The 21788-nt window shown below is 49.5% G+C and overlaps 2 protein-coding genes across 6 annotated transcripts in view; one reads left to right on the top strand and one right to left on the bottom strand.

Annotated features, from left to right (window-relative positions):
- Positions 1 to 4514, top strand: part of ADAM12 (ADAM metallopeptidase domain 12) — a 326616-nt gene extending 322102 nt beyond the window's left edge. For both annotated transcript variants that reach the window (XM_074297152.1, XM_074297153.1), the window contains exons 22-23: positions 338 to 468; positions 4175 to 4514. In XM_074297152.1, coding sequence (XP_074153253.1) covers positions 338 to 468; positions 4175 to 4235 — 192 coding nt within the window. In that variant the 3' untranslated portion in view covers positions 4236 to 4514. The remainder of the gene's footprint in view (positions 1 to 337; positions 469 to 4174) is intronic.
- Positions 4515 to 12024: 7510 nt separating this feature from the next.
- Positions 12025 to 21788, bottom strand: part of FANK1 (fibronectin type III and ankyrin repeat domains 1) — a 71860-nt gene continuing 62096 nt past the window's right edge. For all 4 annotated transcript variants that reach the window (XM_074297140.1, XM_074297138.1, XM_074297139.1 and 1 more), the window contains 8 exons: positions 18826 to 18907; positions 17922 to 17996; positions 17342 to 17407; positions 15349 to 15514; positions 13099 to 13242; positions 12495 to 12572; positions 12366 to 12410; positions 12025 to 12282 (listed from right to left, as the gene is read on the bottom strand). In XM_074297140.1, coding sequence (XP_074153241.1) covers positions 12217 to 12282; positions 12366 to 12410; positions 12495 to 12572; positions 13099 to 13242; positions 15349 to 15514; positions 17342 to 17407; positions 17922 to 17996; positions 18826 to 18907 — 722 coding nt within the window. In that variant the 3' untranslated portion in view covers positions 12025 to 12216. The remainder of the gene's footprint in view (positions 12283 to 12365; positions 12411 to 12494; positions 12573 to 13098; positions 13243 to 15348; positions 15515 to 17341; positions 17408 to 17921; positions 17997 to 18825; positions 18908 to 21788) is intronic.

Raw genomic sequence — 21788 nt, 5'->3', positions numbered from 1 at the left:
GTGAATTTTAAAGTCAGGTAGCAAGGTTACAAATAAAGACCACGATCCCTGGAGTAGCAGTAGTAGGTGGGAGCCATGGAGGGTGGGGGTGGAGAGTGTTGTTCCAAAAGGCTCTTTATATTTATATTTATATATATATATATATTATATATGTATGTATGTATGTATGTCATATGTATGTTTCCAGAATGTTTTTAGTTAATTGGGAGGCAAAATGTACAATGAGAAGAGCTCATTGTTTTCCTTTAAGCTCCCAACAATTTCCTAAGAACTCGGGAAGGCGGCCCCTCTCCTTGCCATTGTTACCGAATGATGAGACGCGTCCTGTTTGTTGCAGGGAACGCACAAGCCGAGTCCTCCCCAGAAGCCTTTGCCCGCAGACCCTCTGAGCAGAGCCGCCCGGCTTAGCGAGACCTCTCGGAAAGCGCCTGGGCCGCAGGAGGCCGGCCCTCGCCTCCTCCCCTCCAGGTTGGTTCTACCCACCATTTCAGCCCCTTCTTTTTCCGCCACCTCGCCAAACGTGCTCGGCAATGGGTGCCCGTCTGTCCTGGGCCCACAGTTCAAGGGGAAAGTTATAACAAAGACGCCAAGTTAAGAAGTAGAGAACGTTGGCTCTTTATTACTCGTCACATTCAGGATCCCAAAGAGCAGTTAGAAAAAACAAGCACGGATGACGTTCCCGTAATGGCGGGTACAGAGCCCGTTATATCCATGGTCTCATTTTGTCCTCCAAATGTCCCAAAGTAAGAAAAGCAGTTTAAAATAACAGTATATCAAAAAAAAAAAAAAAAAAAAAAAAAAAAAGGCAGCTAGGTGGCACAGTGGATAGAGCACCAGCCCTGAAGTCAGGAGGACCCGAGTTCAAATCTGGTCTCAGTCACCTAACACTTCCTAGCTGTGTGACCCTGGGCAAGTCACTTAACCCCAGCCTCAGGGGAAAAAAAGTCTCCTTGAACAAGGCAATACCTCACCAACAAGCCTGAAGCTAGCGAGGTGGATAATGCAGTGGATAGAGCGCCAGCTCTGCCATCAGGAAGATCCGAGTTAAGTCCGGCCTCAGACACTTGCTAGCTGCTGGACCTGGGTAAGCCCCTTCCCCTCAGTTTTCTGAGCTGTAAAATGAAGGTAATGATGGCATCTACCCCGCAGGGCTGTGTGGGCACCCAATGAGATGTATTTGGGAAGTGCTTGGCGCAGTGCCTGGCACATAGCAGGTGCCCAGTGATGCTTCTTTCCCTCTTTTTGTTAGTTTTAGCTCAGTTTTCCAAGGAGGGAAGGAAAGCATGCTGGGGAATGAGGTAGAGGGACGCCGCTGGCATGGCTCAGAGAGATCAACGTCCATTGGCAGCTTTCAAGTGCATCCCAGGCAGGGGGTTCTGGGTTGGCGCGGACTTGGATCTGGTCATTCATCCCTGGGGACTAACGGCAACAGAAGAAACTGCCCGGCCCCATGATGTTTCTGAGGGAGAATTCTTGGCCGGGCAACACTCGCCAGACATCTCAGCCACAGAAGATAAAGATAAGAAGGGAGCCGGCCTTGGGGAGGTTTAAATCTTCACTCTGTGGGAACTTGGGAACATGGCTCCAAACCCAGATTATTCGGAGTGGCTCCAATGTCCGGAGGAGCCGATTTGTTTTTTCACTTGCAACAGAACGTGAAAAAATGTGACACTAAATGGAGACATCTGATGGAAAGTATCATGGAAGAAACTCTTGTTGGACTGGGCAGTCGGGCCTGGTTCCACTGGGCCGACGTGGAGGGACGTGGGTGCGGATCGAGGCAGGAAAGGTGGTGCGAGGACAACCACCCAGTGCCCACAGAGCTCGGACATCCCCTTTGCCCGGCCCCTCCCCTGCCAACCCAGGACCAGCTCTGCCCCAGAAGCCTCAGCGCAACTTGTCTCCTGCCATCTTGCTTCTGCCAGGGTATCCCTCCCGCCCAACAAGAGCTGACTTTTCTGCCCCATTTTCAGGTTGGCAAAGTTTTTTAATTGACATTGTTTCTTGTGACAACCCTGTGAGGTAAGTAATATTATACCCATTTTGCAAATGAGGAAACTGAGGCACAGAAAGGTTAAAAAACTTGTCCAGCGATACATCGCTAGGAAATGTTTGAGGCAAGACCAAAAGCCGGGGCTTCCTAACTCCAGGGTCAGCATTCCAGACACTGTAGGGACTGGCAGCCCCATCCTACAAAAAAGGAAACAAGTGAAGGAAGTTTCTCCAGCTCATTTTACAGAGGAGGAAATGAAGGCAAACAGCTTCACACCGCTGGTCAGCATCTGGGGCCAAAGGCGAACTCGGCTCCTCCTAACTCCAGGCCCAACGCTCTGCCCGTCGGATACCTCGCTTCCTCTCTGAATGACGTTTCCTTGCTCAGTTTGCGACCTCACTTTCAGAATGAGCTCCCCTGTTTTCCAAGGTGGGAGCCACCTGAGCAGTCAGACAACAGCGGTCTGGAGGGTTTCAATAGGCCCCAAATCAGCGAAGGGCAAAATGGCACCAGGGACTAGGGAGCTCTATGGCAGTTTGGGGGAGAGGAGCGGCTGCCTCCCAAGGCAGCCCCCAGGAAAGATGAGTGGAGTTCATTTTTTATAAATTTAGACTATTTTATAAATAGACTATTAACTATAAAGAAATCAAAAATTAGAAGGGAGAAAAAGAGCGGGAGGTCAGAGGGGAGAAATTTAATGACCTCAGAGCCTGGGGAAATCTCCTTTGGGAGGGCTTTGAGGGGAGTCCAGCTCTGGCCCCACATTTGGGGCTGGAACATCTGCTGGAGCTGGAGCAGCAGGGAGGCGCCTCAGGGGGTGGAGGCTGCGCATTCAGGAAAACCTGGGTTGGCATCCTGTTTCAGACACTGTGTTCCCTGGGGCAAGTTCCAGAACCTCATTCTGCCTCAGTTTCTTCAGCTGTAAAATGGGAATAATAATAGCATCTGCCTCCCAGGGTTGTTGTGAGGATCTAATGGGATAATTATGAAGCACTCAGCCCGGTGCTGGGAAGATGTCGTTCAGGCATTTCAGTCATGGCCCACTCTTCGTGACCCCCTTTGGGGTTTTCTTGGGAACGAAACTGGGGAGCTTTGCCATTTCCCTCCCAGCTCATTTTGCAGGGGAGAGAACAAGGTAAACTGCGGGATGAGTGATTTGCCAGCTAGTTAGGCTCATAGTAGGTGCCATATAAATGCTCTATTATTATTGTAGCTGGTGTCATAATTATTAGACAAGAGGCCCACAAGTAGATGACTTGCCAGCTAGTAAGGATCTGGGGCCAAATTGGAATTTGGCTCCTCCTAATTATAGGCCCAGTGCTCTACCCACTGTACCACCTAGCCTCCTGCCTGGCACACAGTAGGTGTCATATAAATGCCCTATTGTTGTTGTAGCTGGTATCACCATTATTAGACAAGAGGCCCTCAAGTAGATTTCTTTCTAAGGATCTGGGACCAAATTTGAACTCGGCTCCTCCTAACTCCAGGCCCCACGCTCTTCCCGCTGCACCACCTCCCTGGCACACAGTCGGTGTCACATAAATGCTCCATTGTTGCTGTGGCTGGTATCATTATTAGACTAGAGGCCCACAAGCAGAATTGGAGAGCTCATCCAGCATCCCTCGTTACTGGCCCACGCGAATAGTTGTGTTCGGTCCTGCCCCAAACGTCTCCTCCGAACAAGGGTGGGCTTGAAGGCCGCAGGAGCGAGGACGGTGGGTGGCGCTCCCCCCGCCCCTTGGAGGCAGCTCGAGGTAAGGGACTCTGCCTGGAGCCGAGACCTCAGTGTGAATCCCAGCACTGTCCCCTGGCAGCTGTGTGACTTGGGACAAGTCTCCCCTAATTCCCTCGAAAACCAGAAAGTGCTGCCTGAAGACAGGCTATCATTCCTGACAGTAACAGCCACCATTCTGAGCCTCGTTGATAAAACTTTCCGCTGAGCTTCACTGGGGCGCTTTCGCTCTCTATGTCTCCCTCGCCCGAGCTGGAAAACGAGACAGTGGGAGCGGGCGATGTCCACAGCTCCCTTCCGTCCCGGCCTCCGTGGTGCTCCCGGAAGCCGCACTACGGGCATGGGCTCCGAAGGCCGGTCCGGCGCTCCTGACGGAAGGGAGGGTCCAGCGGCAGCTGGAGCTCTCCAAGGCCTCACCAGAACTGACTCCATCTTCCTTTTTTTTCCAGACCCGCCCCTCAGTTTCCACCACCAGTGCCCCGCCCCTCCTACACCGCCTGCATGAAATGAGAGGTGCCCGGCTGGTTGGACAGTGAAGACAGCAGTTTGCACTAGCTTTCCGCTCCAGTCGGAGCCTTTTTTGTATCAATCCTTCGAATGTTTAATGTTGAAAACACCATTGTTTCTAAGAACTCTGAGCTCCTGCCTTCAGTACTGTGCTGTGCGATGGTGCTCTGGGGACTGCTCAGGTACTTGTAAATTATTAATTTATGATGAATATTTATTACGGTGCGGTGCACTGTAGTAGATATTGTTTTTTACCATCTCTAAGTTTTCCTTGGAAGGAAATCTTCTTGTTGTTTTTAATATTTCAGTGAACTTGAAACATTCCGCTTTGTGGGATTCTAGGCCAAAGGTTAGCTTTTGGGATTTCTGCTTTACCGCAGGCCTGCCGCCTTCTTCGCTGCGATCATTAGGGCAGCCAGGCGTGGACGGGCTTCCCAAGGGTGAGCCTTCCGTGAGGCGGGGGATGCCAGAGGAGCAGGTGTGTCTCAAGCCGTCCCTTTACCTCTGAGCGTCCCTCCCACGCCTAGTTTGTGGGGTGGCCCCGGCCTCCACCGGGGGCTGTCCTCCCTCCACTGGCACGGGAGGAGAAGGGGCTGGTTTCATACCAGAAATAATTAAATAGATTGGAAACAATCTCCGCCTCTGCTGGGGATGGAGGCAGGAGGATGCTTGAGAAAGGTGAAGGGGCAGAAGTGACCCTGGGAGTCCTGTTTCTGCCAGTAGAAGTGCCTGGGGAATCCCTGACAGCTTCCACGATCCCTGGGCCGACCGGTCGGGCCCGGCCTGAGACGGGGCGACAGATCCACCATTGGGCCCATGGGTTTGTCTGTACCAAGTCCCCCTTGACGCTTCTAGTGTTGGAAACATGAGGGCTGGGATTCGCGTGCGATTTGGACTGAGGAAGGTCACAGTAGTCTGGGTGCGAGAATTACTGACCAGGTGCTGTAAATATGGTCCCTTCTGTGGCCAGGGGCTAACCAGACCGCCTCGTTCGTTGTTTACTCGACTGTACGGCAGTCGTTCTGGATCCGGGGGAGGGGCGGCCTTTCCCTGGGACAGAATCATTTTCAGATGTGAACTAGTAACTAGATATGGCCAATCCATACTCTACTACAGTGTCAGGCCTACCCCAAACTGGCTCCTGATGACGCCTGCATCCGCTCTGAGAAGATGGAGCCACGTATCCATTAGCATCTTGACCCTCATCTCTAGCGTCCGGGACATTATCACTTTATAAAATGTCACCGGGCATTTTCTCTGGAGCCGTCTCGCTCTCCCAGACTTGAAGGTCCCTCTAAAGCTCTCGCCCAGATACGCTCAGCATCTTCCTCCCGGCTGAGCGTCCCGGGATGGAGAGGAAGTCCTTCTCCCTGCCCCATCCAGACGGAGGCCCCCAGCCTGGCCGGCTGCCCGTCAGGCCTTTCGCCCTTTGAGCCACCTGTGGAGAGCCAGAGTCCTGGAGAGGGCTTTACCAAGCTCCTGCCCGATCCCCTGGAACCCACCAGGAAAGCATCTTGGATGGGGCCCCATTGTGCCCCCGGAGCCTCCTAGTGGAGTCATGTGCGACTGCAGCTTTCGCCTTGCCTATAACTGATTCCAGAATTAAGGGCTCCAAGATAAAAGATTTTTCCCCTCTCTTTTCAAAGGTTTTTCTGGGCCTTGAGGCAGGAAAACAAAATGTCTAGAGGCTATTTCTGGATTTTCTCTCTCAGGAAGAGAGAGTTGTTACTGTTCCTCATGCTCACCTGGCAAGCTCGGCAGCAATGCTTTCGTGTTTATGGACAAACAGGCCGCCATCACCAACCCTCAGCAGAGCTTAGCCGCCCCCCCCCCCAAGTCTGTCCCACCCCTTAAAGAGTGCCTCAGCTCCCACCACGACCGCCAGGTTCTTTCTTTTCACTCTGAAGGCCTGTTGGAAAAATGTCATCGCCGTGGTATTTATAGTAAACTTGGGAGAGTCCCTTTGCTCTTTCTGTCCATATTAGATCGGGTGATTGTGCCGAGCCGGACGCAGGTGCTATTGAACATGTTTACAAAACGTCGGGGGCACATTTCGGGTGTTCTTCTGTGGAGTCTTAGTCTGGACTCTCTGGGCCCCTCCTGCTGCCGGCAAGGGGCTGCCCACCAAACCCATCTCCTAACTGTACTGTCTGCGACCCGAGTTAGCCATTTATGCAAATAAGAATATTAAAGCTGTGATCTTACTTCCTATCATTAAAAGCTCTTTGGGGCGGCCAGCCCATCCCTATTTACATGGTTCTGGATGGGAGTCACTCACCTGAGGTCCACACTTAAAATGCCCTGAAATGGAAAGCTGCACTCGGGGAAGGAGGAACTGGGAGCGCACTACCACCGGAAGTCCCGTATCTATCCCAATAAGCCATTGGAGGTGGCTCTTTCATTTCAGTCTGATCTAGTGCCAATTCCTATGCCCGGGTACGAGCGGGTATCAGAGAAGAGGGGCCAGCAAAAGGGGAACTCCCTCTTGCGCTTCACTGATGACAATAGAATTACAAAACAGCAACAAGACGTGTCTGAAGTGGTTGGATAATTAACTTACTGAGCCACCGCCACCGGCTCTCGTGGGAACTTTTTCAGAGGGACCACGGAGTGATTCTGAAGGATGGTTCACAGAGGTGAAAAACTTCTCTGTTCCAAGCAGTGAAGTCTCAGTCTCTCATAGTGGGAGGTCTGCAGCTTGTTTTTCAAGCATTTAATTTAGAATCTGCCATTTAAAGCTGTTGAATCCACTTGTTTTCCTGACATATGGAATCAGGCCCCGTGTAACAAGGAGCACAACACACAACGTTTTCCATTGTCACACTGTCGGGCGGCGGAGGCTCCGCTCTCCGGCCTGAATCTCTTCAGCTCACACATGTGCGATGACATCACAGCAGCCACAAAAGCAACAAATTAAACGACAATAGCAGCTCAGGCAATTCTCAGAGGGGACATTTTTATGCCTCCTTAACTTTATTAGGAATTCTCAGGCTAAAACTATAGACAATTCTTTGGAAAACTGGCAACCTTTCCGGCCCTCTCGATGCCCGAAGGCTACGGTGCTGAGTCAGTGAACAGTTCAGAATGTGGCACATGCCTGGGGGCTGGGGCTGGGGCTGGGATGCCGCGGACACCTGGTTCGGAAGCTCAGCTTTCAGTGAATGTCAACCGAGCCGTTGGAAATGATGGGCCGCTTCCGGAAGACATAAAAGGAAATGGCCACTGGCTAAGCCGTCTGGGTCCTTAAATACATTTATTAAAATCTTATTTATAATTTATTTAACTTTCAAGGACCTCATATAGGGCCAGCCCTGGGCAAAACTGTGGCGTATCTGCCACTTCCTCTTCTGAGTGTGATTTCCTCTCTCCACCAGCTTTGTACCCCCCTTCCTTCGGGGACCTCCAAGGCTTTCTTCACTGACATCAAAACTCACTTGATGTCTCAGTGTTTCAGGCCCTTGACTTCCCATGAGTCCTTCTGAATAGCCCAGCACTGTGTGCTTTACCATGATCTCATTTGATCCTCACAGTAAACCTGGGAGGACGGTGCTATTATCTCCACTTTATAGATGAGGAAGCTGAGCTTGTGATTCGTGCAGGTCACAACTGGTCCCGATCACAGGTCCGGCTCTCCATCTGCTCTTCCTTGCTATAGGAGGACATGCTCATCCAGCCAACACATGGGGGAGCTCCCGAGGGCCTCCATCCAGAGGAATGGCGTTCTGGTGGGAATCCAGAAGCTGGGACCATTTGATACAAGAGCCAGCTGCCTGCCTTCCCCCATAACGGCCTAATTCCCCCTCCCACAGGGTCGGCTCCTAAGGCCTCATTCATCCATAAAGCTGAAGTTCAGCTGCTCCCCTTGACCTGGCCCAGCCTTGAACACTTATTTCCGATTGTTCCACATAGTTCTTATAGACAAGTCCTCCCAAGCTGAGAGGTCAGGCAAACTGGCGGTACCTGCCGCCGCCTCCCTGATCATCCCCTCCGTCCCCCCGGATTCGTCTGCCGAGTCCGTTCATTCAGTTCCAAAAGCACAGAATTGTCCGTGGCCTTTGGCAAATAGGCTCCGTTATTAACTTGAAAGCAGAGCCCAGAGGCGGCCCAGCAGAGCCTGCCTGCGTTCCAGGGGATCCTTGAAAAAACAAACTCGAGAGCCTTCTTTGTCCAGGAGGGCCAGGTGCCCTGCTTCCCTGCCTTTGCACTCACGCATCTGCTTCCAAGTTCCATGTCTTCCAATGAGATCACAACTAGGTGTTAATGGCCACAGCCCAAGCCGGGAAAACCTGCCTCCTCTAGACCACTCGCTGCCTTTCTGTTTCCTGGCCGACTCTTTCACTGCCCAGGGGTCTGCAAACTCCTTCCTAAACTGTTCATGAGCCTCATTTGGCTTTGCTCCATTAATCGCATCTACACAAGATGAGGGGCCCGATGTTTTGGGAAGAGCCATAGAGAACAATGTTTACAAGCTCCGAAGGGTTTCTCTCCTATCTGCACTTAGTGTTTGGGGCCGGAAACGGCCCACGGGGACAGCCTCTGCAGCGAGAGGACAGACTCCTCAGTCTGTCCTCGGATCACTCCCTCAGCCCGACTCGGGGCGCCCAGCCCCATCGCTATCAACCACTCGCTAACAATTTCTCCAGAGCCTCCTTTCCCCAAAGTCCACAGTCCTTCCCAGGTCTAGCTAAGCCAGCGCAGAACCACAAGTGGACACGAGCGAAGCATAGGAGTGACCACTGCTGACGGGAATGATGTCCTCGGCAATCCCGGGGAGGCTTTTGGAAAGCACTTTAAGGGTTTGGGGTAACATAGAAAGTAATAGAGACAGGGCAGAGGTCAAAGTTCTGTACCTTCTCTCGGGTGGGCTGGCTGCGGAAAGGCAAGGAGGGGGATGTGGACAAAAATGCTCCCGTCCTCAAACGTATCACAACTGGCACGTCCCAGTTGGGTCACTCCAAGACACGCACCAGCCGCCAAGCCCCGCACCCTCCTGCTACCCCGCTGCATCCATTTATAAAGCTTTGTTCGCTAGACTTTCCCACCGACTTTCATGTTACAGCTGGTGTTTTTTGTACACGTTCCTTGTATTAAGGTGCTACAGGTATGAATACAACCTGATGTTTCAATAAAAAAGCAGTCGTTAAGAATACTATATTCAATAAACCATGAACATGTACGTACAAATTTGTCTCTGCATTGCTGAGCGTTTCCCCAAGATATCGGGACAGGGGTTGGGGAGAGGACAGATGTCAATGAGCACGCAATCCATTGGGCCCCGAATGAACCGAGGCATCCAGTCCAAACTGACCTGCCCAGCAGTTGTGAAGTCCCTACTGTGTGCTGTACCTTCTAACTCAAGTGGACCCAAGCTTTTCCCTCTAAAATTCTAGGAGCCAATGGTGTTCTAGAGGGGGTCTGGAATAGGGAGCCACTCACAGGTATATGCTCCTTGAGCCAATGGAAGCTCACTCTACCAATTTGATAGATTTTGCCTGTTCACCTTGGGATAGAAACCAGAGGTGAAAACAGCAGTGGGGTGTTTGATTCAGCAGCAAAAGTGGAAACCAAGGTTTTCTGGTGGATTAAAACAAAATGCAGGGATAGGATTCTTTAACTGAAAATAAAGGGTAACTTAGAAAACCCTTGCAGCAAAAGCAGAAGATGCTAGGCCATTGCTTCCTTGGGGCAGCAGGGGGATAGAGAGGAATGGGGGGAGAAAGGGAGAAGAGGAGGGAGCTGTTTTTAATGGGGTGTCTTTTTCTGACTGCTGATTGGCTGAATGGGGTGTTTCTTTCTGGCTGCTGATTGGCTGACTTTTCTTGACCCCCTCCCCCCATCTTTGGAAAAGGATGAAGAGATGGTGTCACTGGTTTGAGGGTTCGAGATTTCTCTGAAAGAACAGAATACGTGGAATAGAGGAGCCTAGTCAGGGCAACACTGGGAAATATCCCGGCCCTCTTCCCAGGGCTCAGGCAAGCCTTGGTGCAGCTACAGAGAACAGGAGGTTGAGCTTATAACAGGAAGAGTCAGGTTGAAGGCACATCTCCGCTTGAGGATTAAATTTGATGACCTCTGAGCTTCCTTCCAGCTCCACATTTATGAGTCTACTAAAATTTGCTTAAACTATCATTTTGTGCCCAAAATCCTAAAATAAAAATAATTTCTTCTATGAGCTCATATTTCTATAGGACGTTCCCAGAATGCCTCACAGCTGTCCAATTTTTTTGATCTTCATAACACGCTCATGAAGTTAAGCCACCTTATTATTGTCCCCACTTTGAGATGAGGAAATAGAGGCACCAAAAAGTAAAGGGCCTTCCCACTGTGTGAGCACACCCAAGTCTCCAGGCCCAAACGGCAGCTTTCCCTCCGTCTGTGTCCCTGGCCCATTATCTTGCTAAAACCCAGGAAGGCACGCTCAAGAGTCCGTTTGGTTCTTCCTGGTGAAACTAACTCGATAGGCAGGTTCTCAACACACATCAAAAGTTTGGGATTTAAAAAAAAAAAAAAATCTGAAAAAAGGTACCCAGCCCACATGCCCATTTCATAGGCCCCATTTATCATATTAGGAACCATCAGAATTGGGGGCTGTTTGTGGCCTTTGTCAAAAAAGAAATTCACAAATAAATCTGGGACCTGGAAAGGAACTAAGGGTAGAGTCAATAATAAATATGGAGGCCAGAAAAGTCTTCCAAAAGTCACTCTGTGTGTGTATGTGTGAGTGTGAGTGTGTGTGTATGTGTGTGTACTTCAATGGAGTGTGTGTGTGTGTACTTCAATGTAGTGTGTGTGTGTGTGTGTACTTCAATGTAGTGTGTGTGTGTGTGTGTGTGTGTGTGTGTGTGTGTGTCCAATCTCACTCGAAGTTGTCAATTACTTTGAGATCACTGATAAATCCACTCTCTCGGGTGTTTATAAAAGGTACAGAAAACACTAAGAACTCCGGCGCGGTACTGGAGGGCCGGTCTCCGCATGTGACTCCAAAGGCAGCTGTCCCCAGTGTGACACAAAATCAAATGGAGGTTTCCCAAACTCAGTAATGCCGGCTGGTCCTCTTCCTTGGCCCTGCTCTCGGCCTCCATTAATTACCTTTTCATTGATCTTTGCCCTGCTGAGAAAATCCTCCCCTTTCTGACTGCCAGCCTCTGGGGCTGCTCAAATTCATCAGCTTCTTCCCAACTGCAAAGAGCACATTGCCGGCTAATGACATTCTGTATTGATCCTGAAATGTTATTGCTCACTTAAGTACTCTGCTGTTTGGCTGCTTAGGCCGGATCCTGGGATTCGCTCCAGGATGTACTTCCTTTCGCTTCTGCCCTGAAATGAGTTATGGGAATTTAAAATGATTCCCACCAACCGAGCTATGCCCCATCCCACCCATGCCCACCTGTGCGGGACTATACCAATGGAGAGGAGGAGGCGAGTCAAGAGGGACGATGGTGGATGGCATTCTCCCCTGCCTGCCCGCTGCCAACCTGAGAGGCAGTAACCTTGTGATCTCAAGGAGAACCCTTCCAAGGGAGGCCCTGGGCTCCAACACCAAGAAAGGGTCTCTGAGCTCTGAGGCAATCCTGACCAATGGACCGGGGAAGTGAGGAGGCTGGGGAAACCATGTGAATGAGGGAGAGAACCGAGTCTCCTCGAGAGGCCCACGAGACCCCCCAAGGAACGACGACTGGGTGTTTGTGGCTGTAGGGCCTAAACGTCTGGTTCCAAGGAAACAGCCCGGAAGGTGACCATGACCAGGACAGCAGTCCATCCACCTGCACAAGAATGCACCCAAACACATATGTCAATATGTAGCTAAAAAGATGTATTTGAACATGAGAAGAGTTGTATGTTCCAATAAGTCACCGAGAATCTACAACTAAATAAGCAATTGGTATCACAACCTTCCTTCCCAGCCAAAGGACTTGTCTAAAGCCCCACGCCCATGGTTCCATGTCCTTCATGTGGACGTCTTGACAAATTTGCAGCTTGCAGCTCAGCTTAAGAAAGACTTCTTCAGGCTGAGATTTCTCTTCTGGTCTTCTAATAAGGTAATAACATTCTAGACAAAGGAAAGAGCAGGGAATGAAGACGAGGGACTCTGGGAGGGGAGCCACCCCGAGAGGTTAAAAAGCCATCGCTGACCTGTCTGTCAAACACTCGAGCCATCTCCAGGACGCCTTTGCCAAACTGAAAGAGAGAGAGCAAGGAGACTTGGTTTTCCCCTCTCAGGAAAATCTGAGATGGAAAGAGAAGTCTGGGCTAGCCACATACCTCGTTTGTAACACTTGGATCTGCTCCTTTTTCTAGAAGTAACTGAACCAATTCTTCATGATTATTTAATACAGCCACCTGAAAAAGAATTTGGGGGAGGGAGGGGACAGGGAGCTGAAGGGCTTGGGCTTCCTAGCCAGATGTTGGAAGGACGACCCTGGATAGCTCTGGAGTCAAGCCCTTCACCTCCAACAAACACACTCTCACACACACACACACACACATACGCGCGCACACACACACACACACACACACACATACGCGCGCACACACACACACACACACACACACACACACACACACACACACCCCTTTCAAAAGTGTTCACTTTCCCAACTGGGAAAGATGCACACTATCTTAAAAATGCAGTGAGTCTCTGGGCCTGCCCGGGAAACCTGCATTTCACAAACCAATAAAGATGTTTTGGGTCGTTACAATGATTTGGAGGAAACTTTGTGTTTTTTACAACGACCCTTCTGAGAAAGAAGGCCCAGCAGAGCCTCATCCTGATGCCTACTGGAGCTGGCAAGGATGTTCACATTATAGAGCAACCTTTGACCTGAACTGCCAAGACCTCGTGAAGCTCTGGGCCATAAAAAGGTACCATTAAGGGTGTCTTCCCATCTTTATCTTTCACGTTCACATCTGCTCCAGCGTCAATTAAGAGGGAAGCCACCTCTTTGTTTCCCGATACCGCAGACACTCTCATCAGTGGTGTCCATCCTGAACCTGTGTCTAAAACATCGATCTGAAATACAGAGAGGAATTGTGCTTAGCCTTTCATTTAAGTCATCATCATTTAAATAAAAGTATAAGTGATATCGACTCCACCAGCTGCCTACTAATTGAGATAAAAGACTTTCTGGACTCATTAAGACAATGAAGATTTGAAATTATGCCCAGAAAAATCATGACGATATCCTAATCCAATTTATTCAAATTCATCTCGAGCCAGGTCCCAGACCTGGTCGAGACAATATGAGGAGCAGAGGACCCCTGGGAGGTTCCTCGCTAAGCTCTTCATCTGAATGTCCTTGCGTGCCAGGGTAGGCCCACAGAGCTGCTTCTCCAACAAGCTCCTCAATGGGAAAGTCTTTGGAGCTATCAGACTCCTGCCAGTACCCCCATCCCATCAGTGCCCCAACAGCAGCCCATCGACTCCCTGGTTCCTTCCCCCAACAACAAATTATACATTTTAAGCCTATCCAGTGATAAAGTAAGACCTTCCCCTGGAACCTCTGCTCCATGTCTTCAGATTTTCCTTGAGTTTAGCAAAGGGACAGCATTTTTCACAAATAGGAAATGCTGATTCTTTCCTTAAACATTCAACTTTCCAGGATGGTAGGATAAAAGTATATGGGTGGGGGCAGCTAGGTGGCGCAGTGGCTAGAGCCCTCAAGTCAGGAGAACCTGAGTTCAAATCCGACCTCAGACACTTAACACTTCCTAGCTGTTTTGACCCTGGGCAAGTCACTTAACCCCAATTGCCTCAGAAAAATAATAATAATAATAATAATGAAATTAGGGAGGGTGGTCCTTGGAAAACATGTACCTCAGACTTGGGTTGCCAGTTGGCTGATGACAAACAAGAGACAGAAGTGAGAGAATGAGAGAGATGAAGACAGAGAGACAGACATACACACAGAGAGAAAGAGAGAAAAGAGCAGAGACAAGAAGAGACAGAGATACAGACAGAGAGGAAAAAGACAAAGACAAACAGAGAGGAGATGGACAGACAGACAGGAAAGAAGACCAAAGATCCTTTGGTTTTTTTTGTTTGTTTTTTTTTAATCACTTAACTTGGCTTAGAATTCAATTGCTTAACGATGAATGATAAATCCCATCATTCTAGAGGCCACGTGTTGCTAACAAATGCTCTATTTGCTCCTCATTGACCACTGAGTTCAACCACCCAGATTTCTCCCAGGTCCCACAACTTGGTCGAATAACAAGACGGATCACTGAGAGAATTCAGGGGCAAGAGGGGAGGGCCCGGACTTGTTTCTTCAAGGAAGGCCTTCTCTTATTGCCTATGCAAAACTCAGACAGTCCCTGAACATGACAGTGAAAAGCTGCCTTGGCCTTTTAGTGTGGGTCCCACGTGTCCTCCATCCTATTTTCCAGTCAAATGTGAATAATCTAGCCGCCTTTCAGGACACATGACTTTTCTTAATCTGAGTTTATTTAATTTCTCGGCACCTGGCCGCGTCTGGCTGTCTCAATTAGGGGCGAACCATGTCTATCAATCCTTATCTCCATGGCTTGGAAATTTTAATTTAATTTCCTTATGGTCCTGAAGTAAAGTCTTCCAAGTTATCAGACGTAACTAAGATTGATCAAATTTTCTCCACCCATCTCCTAATAACTATGGGAGGCTGACTAAGCAGTTCCCCTCAAGCTGATTCCTTCTGCAGCACGGCCTCCAAAGCAGACTGCTGCGCAGGGATTCAGGTAGGAGACCCTCAGGAGGACCAGCAAACTGAGCTATTGACAAAGCTGGTCTGTCTTGTGGCCAAATACATATCGATATCGTTGGGAGAATCTCCAAGGCAGATCTAGAGCACAACAAATCTAATTTGCAAAAGCAACTCAACTAGCTACAAAAATAGCACTCTCTCATCCAGTCCCCGGGGCTTCTTTTCCCCATGCTGGGTGACCTTCTCTGTCCTCTAGAAACCCTGTAAGTGTCCCCTCCCCCTTCTAAAAAGCAGAGATAGCGATGGGTCAAAAGTGCCTTGGCTCTGGAGGGTCACAAGGCCCGCGTTTAGTTCCTTAACCAACCCTGAGTGTGCCTTATGGGTTTAGACAATGTTCCTTTCCTTAAAAGGCATAATGATCCAATGGAAAGCCGTACCTTGCAACCATCCTTAATCATCCATTCGATGATGTTGGCGTGACCTCCATCAGCGGCCCAGTGCAAGGCTGTGCAGCCTCCCAGGTCACGGGCCTCCCAAGAGGCTCCATGTTCTCTGAGATACTTGACAACATCCAGATGGCCAGCATAACAAGCAAGCATCAGACTGCAAGAAGAAGAGCGAGCATTGAGGGGATGACTACGGATCCCCCCAAGGGGAGCACTCCTCCCCAAAGGCTATTGGCTCAGACTCTCATGGAGTACTTAAGACAAAGGCACTGGAGCAGAAGACGAAGGGGCCCAAGTGGGCACCCCTGCTGGAATGGGGACCAAAGAAAATAGAACCAAATTCTCCAGATAAATCTCTGGAGTCCTTAGGCCCTCAATAGGTATGAAAGGGTAAATTCTCCTTCACTTTGTCCTTCACTCTCATCCTAGCAGAAAATCTGAGCTCCCACACAGGAAGAAATCTAGCACGAGCATTAGTCAGTGCTGTTTGAAGGCCTTCAGAATGGAGAGGAACTTGCTGATCACATTCAAGAATTATAACGTCTCCATCTTTTCCTTGCTTAGAAGAAGTATAGTAGAGTGGCTAGAGTTGTTGTCAAAGACTCAAGTTCAAGGCCTGCCTCTGACATATCTGTCTGGGGGACAATTACCCAGCTAAGAATGGTTTTTAAATTTTTTAAATACCAAAAAAAAAAAATTAGAGGGCACCATTTTGTATTTGTAGAAGGACTTTTCTCACCAATGAAATCACAAGTCCAAAAGCAGCTTGCTTATTGTCTCTCATCCAAAAGATAAGTTATTCATTCGAGCAGATGATATTTCAAATAAAGGCACTCAAAGTTTTAGAGAAATAGAGGTAACCTGTCTGCAGGATGTGAGCAAAGAGAAAGTGGGACTTAGTTCTGTGAGTCCTAGGTATTTCTCCTTTTCACAGGGATCCCCTGAAGGAGGACTGCCTTTATGTCAGGCTTTCTGCCAAGATTCCCAATACTTGAACAGCCTCTGTCCAAAGACCTTTGGGAGGAGAGAATTCTAGAATTATCTGGATCCTGACGAGGCTCTAACTTCTGTACCGGGCTCATGAGACCAAAGTGGAGCCCTACGCAGTCAGGCAGAAACCAACACTGAGCCTAAAGCCCAGATAGGGGAGCCCAAGGAGGAAGGGAGAGAGAAAATGGAGAAGAGAAGGGGAGAAGAGGAAGGTTGGGGGTCCAAGAGATTTCACTTTTGATCTCTTGTTGAAGTTAAATTCTTATCATTCTGTTTTAATGCCTTGAAACCTTATCTTCAGAGAGAGGGAGAGGGAGAGGGATGGGGGAGGAGAAATTGAGATGCTGCTGTAAGCAAAAAGATTTCAGGGCAGGGAGAGGAGGGGAAAGATGGGACCTAAAACAAGGCCTAATCCTTTCTCCATAAAGCTGGTAATCTGGTTGTGTGGGGGAGGCTAATCTGAAAGTCCTGAGGATGCTGGGCAAAAAGGTGCCATCAGAGTGGTCCCGATGCATCCCAGGAAGGAGAGATGGCACAGGTTGGGGAAGAATCATAAAAACCATCTCAGAGGCAGAAGCCCAAGGAGGCCTGCAGAAAGGCTGCATGCCTTTCCACACAGCAGGACCAGCCTGGACAAAGGTGCAGGGGAGGGAGAGGGGGGCTGTGTAAAGGGATCCTTATTACAGGAAAGGGCAGAAGCAGCCTGGGGGTAGAGGCAAGGCCAGAGCCTAAAAGTGTCCCCATGCGGGCCAAGGACTCAGACTGCCTGGCAGGAAGAGGGTCTGATTCGAGGCTTGTTTTAGGTGAGGAAGGGAAATGGCTCAGCTGAGTGTGCCTTGGGGCTCTCACCACAGGTGGGGCTAGGGGCTCCTGCCAGGGAAAGGACCAAGAAAGCCTTTGGGTTACTTCCAGGCTTAGCAGAGAGGGGATCCTCCCTGCCATGTCTGCCCCCCGGGGAGTCCCCTCCCAGCCTGGGGAGCCCCTTGTCACCCACCTGTCCTTCCCACTTCCATTCTTCAAGTTCACATCAGTCCCATTACTAATCAGGATTTTCACCAGGCTGAATGAAGCAAAATATTCTGTCATCTTTGTTCTTCTTCAAGACTAATTTTTTTGTTGTTGTTATTTTTTTAAGTTTTTATTTACCAGCTATATGCATGGGTAATTTTACAACATTGACAATTGTTAAACCTTTTGTTCTAATTTCTCCCCTCCTTCCCCCCCCCATGGCAGGTTGACCAATACATGTTACATATGTTAAAGTATATATTAAATACAATGTATGTATACACGTCAAGACTACTTTTTAAAGACGTATGAAAGAAATGTGGGGATGGGCTTTCTCTAACTCATAGTGAGCCTTTGGGCCAGTTATCTCAAAGACTGGTACATCAAAGTGCCAGGGCAAGTCAGAGGGCTCCCTCTCCTCCCATGGCATCTCGCCACAAGCTCCCCTCTCCCAGGTTTCTCCCCTCTGTGCCCTTCTTGCTTCCATGCCAAGTCCAACCCACCCCCCCTTCAGGCAAAGGCAGAGCCCACCTCCCACCCAGAGGAAGAAGCCAGAGCAAACATACCGTAAGTAACCTTTCTGGGCAGCCACCATCAGGGCGGTAAAGCCGAGCTTATTGGGAACATCAACCTTAACATGGCTTCCAAAGAGAAAGGCAAGAAACTCATGAATTAACCCCATCCCAGCTTCCTCTGCACACAAGCTCACAAGGAGCTTGGTGGGAAAATGGGACAGGCCCCCTCCCTTCTATGTGGTTGCATCCGCATCATCTCAGCTTGCCTGGCACACGGACTCGTAAAGAAACTAACTGTTTATGACGGGAGATGGAGGCTTCCAAGGGGAAACTAAGTCAGTGTGATTTCACACTGAAGCCCTAGCTCATCTTGGCTCCAGATTTGGGAGGGGACTCGGACCAAGACCCAGGAAAGGGTTTCCCTGGTGAATTTAGCAGAGTATATAGTCATACATGGTTGTCTTTTCGAGAACACCTTCCCCCAAAGAACAGGCGCACTTTGCCAGGCAGGGTCTCTCCTCCCACCCCATTGCCCTTGAACGTCTGATGGGTGAATTGACGAGCTGGGAGAGCTGCTTCCCAGCCGGCCAGATTTAAGGAAATGCTTTACCCTAAATGGAAGTGGCTGAGAGGGGACCTAAAGCTCTCAGCTGCACTGATTTCCAAAAGTTTAGCTCCTCCATTCCCTTTAGAACCCTCCTTAGAGCTTTGAAGAGCCCATCCACAGGAGTGTCTCGCCACTCTGTGGGGCCGGTAGGCCTTTTTGTGCAAGTTTATTTCCAAGGAACCTGACTCCAATTTCCTATTTGCCCCATGTTCTACATGAATGTCTGCCAGCTCCGTTTAGGAGCTCCCTGACAAAGGCTCTGGGACTTCTAGAGAAAATCCCCCAAAAATCACTGCCCTCAGGCAGTCAGGAAGATGGGATCTGGGGGGAAATTTGAGGTTCTCTCACCCTCCTTGAAGTATCCGGACAAGCAGTTCTTCATCATTCACATTTACAGCTCGATGGAAATGCTCACTACTCATGGGCTCCCCTGAAGGAATCAGATAACCAACAGTCAGCTCCTGAGTGTGGGGGCGCCCCCGGCACGGTCCTGTCAGGCTCTGGGCTAGCCAGCTCCCTGCCCCCCAATGCTGCACTGGGAGACCCAGCTGCGTTAACCCAGAGCTGCTTTCCACTGGGAAAAGCGGCCTCACTTTGGGCAAAGGAGACGATCTGAGCTAAAAGATTTGGGAAATCTTTGGTGTTTGGTGGATGCGATGAAGAGGTTTGGAAATTATCCTTTCTGATATAGGGAACTCGCAGCTTAAAACTTTAAAAGGTGTCTCTTAGGAGTAGCAAAGCTACTTTGCCGCTGTCACAATTCATGTGACTTTGCCAAGAAGCCAAAAATAGATTTTAAAAACAACCAAGAAGGGCAGCTACATGGCACAGTGAATAAAGCACCAGTCCTGAAGTTAGGAGTTCAAATCTGACTTCAGACACTTAATACTTCCTGTGTGACCCTGGGCAAGTCACTTAACGCCAGCTGCCTCAGCAAAAAAAATAAACAAAAACAACCAAGCACAAATGGACTCCAAAATGGGAAGTGTTCATTCTTTGGGGGATTCTGACTTCCTTCTGCCCTGTGCCCAAAATGGAGAGAAGGAGGTATCGCAGTCTGAGAGATGCTAAGAGAACAGAAGCTGCAAAGGGAAGAGAGTAACTCAATAAATAATATTCAGTGAATAGAAGGAGAAGGGACTGAAGAGGGGCCAAAAGCAGCCAGCTCTGGACATCTCTAGGGGAGCTCCTTAGCACTCCATCTCATTCGCCTTCTACTCTCTTTCTGATGCTGTTAAGCCCACTGATCAGGATGCTGCTCTGGTCCCCAGGCCTTCGACATCTTCCCAGGATGCACTGGCCACCTACCTCAGGGTGTGGGCTACCCAAGCACTACAAGGGAAAATGTGTCTCAAGGCTGGTGGTTCTGCGGGTCGGTGTGAGTCACTAGCGTGGGGCAGCCCATCAAACACAAGCTGCCACCGGGAGCCTCGAGGAGATGCAGCTGAGAAAACTGAGAACACGTTTATCCAGACGGCCTGGCCCAGGCCTGGATCCCCAGCCTAGCAGGGCCCCGCATTCCCTACCTTCCAAAGCCAGGAGATTTGTGCCAAAGAAAAACCTTCCCGGCTAGGGAACCCCACTGGCACCACGCACACATTCAGCCCTAATGTGTACTCACATCCATGCCCGCCATGGTGGTCACACAAACAAGTCCGACCTGTGGGCACTACTTCACCTGGAGCTACTACTTCAGAAGCACCAGGACCCACCGTGCCCCCCATCTAGATACAAAGCAGACCCCCCGCAGTGGGCTGAAGGCAGAACCCACCTGAGAATGCGCTAGATAACCTGGAAAAGCCAAGCACAGCCCCTGTGGGCAGCCAAAGTATTGCTGCTTCCCAAGGCCCAAAGGGAGACGTCTCGGGGCCTTGTGGCTGGCCTGCCCTCCTGCCCTGGCCAGTGCCCACATCTCTCAGTGACCCAGTTCAGAAGATGGCCATGAGTCCCAAGTGTTTCCAGTGGTTTCCTAGAGTGATCCCACAGAGACGGATGGAGAAACCATGTGGGAAAGTTGGCCCAAACACCCCAGATGCAATTTCTTTTTCTGGTAAAAGGTGAAAGTTTCAAAGAACTCCCGTGGACCTGCCACCCCTGTCCCTCACGAGGCCTTTGCTTTGACTCTTTTGTTCTAAAAATACCACCACAAAGGCCAAGAGCCGAGTCACCAGCTGCCCACAGCCACTTGAGGGGGCTCAACCTTGGCAATAAGAACCTTCCGTTGTCTTTTCCAATCTCACCAACCTTGAGATGCTCACACCCTTGTCCCACCCTTCCCAGGGCAGAGAGTTAGGGGAGAAGAGAGGCCTGGCTCGCTCCCCTCGTGATGGAGCCGTCCCCCGAGATGCCCCAAGCAGAGGGCCCTGTATGTACAGAATCAAACCCATAAATCCTTACATCATGCTATGAACCAATTAAAAGTGTCAAATGCCAAAGCCAGAGCACTTCCAGCCAACTGCTTGAAATGTACTTGCAAGTCACGTTAAGCAATATGTCAAATATACTTTAAATTGACGTTTGAAATATGTTAAAAATCTTTACGGACTTTTTTGTTATTAGGATCCTATAGAGTGGGAGATAAAAGCTACTGGTCTTCTCCCAAGTACTAAAACTGAGCTAAGCTTTCGGGCCGGCCCAAGCTAATGGCTGCCCATTAGATATGTTCAAAGGAATTTATCCTCTGAAATTATTTAAACATTTTCCATCTGTAAATCTGAATGTTTAGCGTCCCTGGAGACCAACTAACAATTATAAACAAATAACATTTTTAAGTTTTGTAATCATCTTAAAACATGATGGGCAGATGGATGCTGGAAAATGTCTCGACTGGGATGATCTCCAACTCCAGCTTTTATGGCGCTTCTTATAGAGTCCAATCTCCCGCTCACACGCCCAGCTCTTGGACCGTACCTCCGGACCTTTCACCTGAAGAAAAGGACTTTTTCCTCATTCATCCCAAACCAGAAATTGGGGGATTAAAAAAGCTGGCTGCTGTAACTAAATTTCAAAACTGCTAATTATTTTGCTTATTGCTGTCTCAATGAGACATCATCCAGGATCTCAACAAGGATAAGAAGGGTTTCCCTCGGGGAGCAGCCTCCAGGTCTCAGCCAATACCCACCCATATGCATCACTCTGAGATAGAAAAGTCCTTTCCCATCTTAATGCATTCATCCCTACCCTGCTGGGAACCAAGGCAGAAATTCTGGCCTAGGAAACCGAGAATGGTGTCAGGGTTGGCCTGGAATGGGCAAACCCAAGAAACGGAAGCTAGGACTCCAGACTGTCTAACCATGGCCCCATAGCCACCG

The sequence above is a fragment of the Sminthopsis crassicaudata genome, chromosome 2, assembly GCF_048593235.1.
Source record: "Sminthopsis crassicaudata isolate SCR6 chromosome 2, ASM4859323v1, whole genome shotgun sequence".
Taxonomy (NCBI): domain Eukaryota; kingdom Metazoa; phylum Chordata; class Mammalia; order Dasyuromorphia; family Dasyuridae; genus Sminthopsis; species Sminthopsis crassicaudata.
The sequence above is the reverse complement of the archived record's forward strand: the minus strand, read 5'-3'. Positions and strand labels throughout refer to the sequence as shown.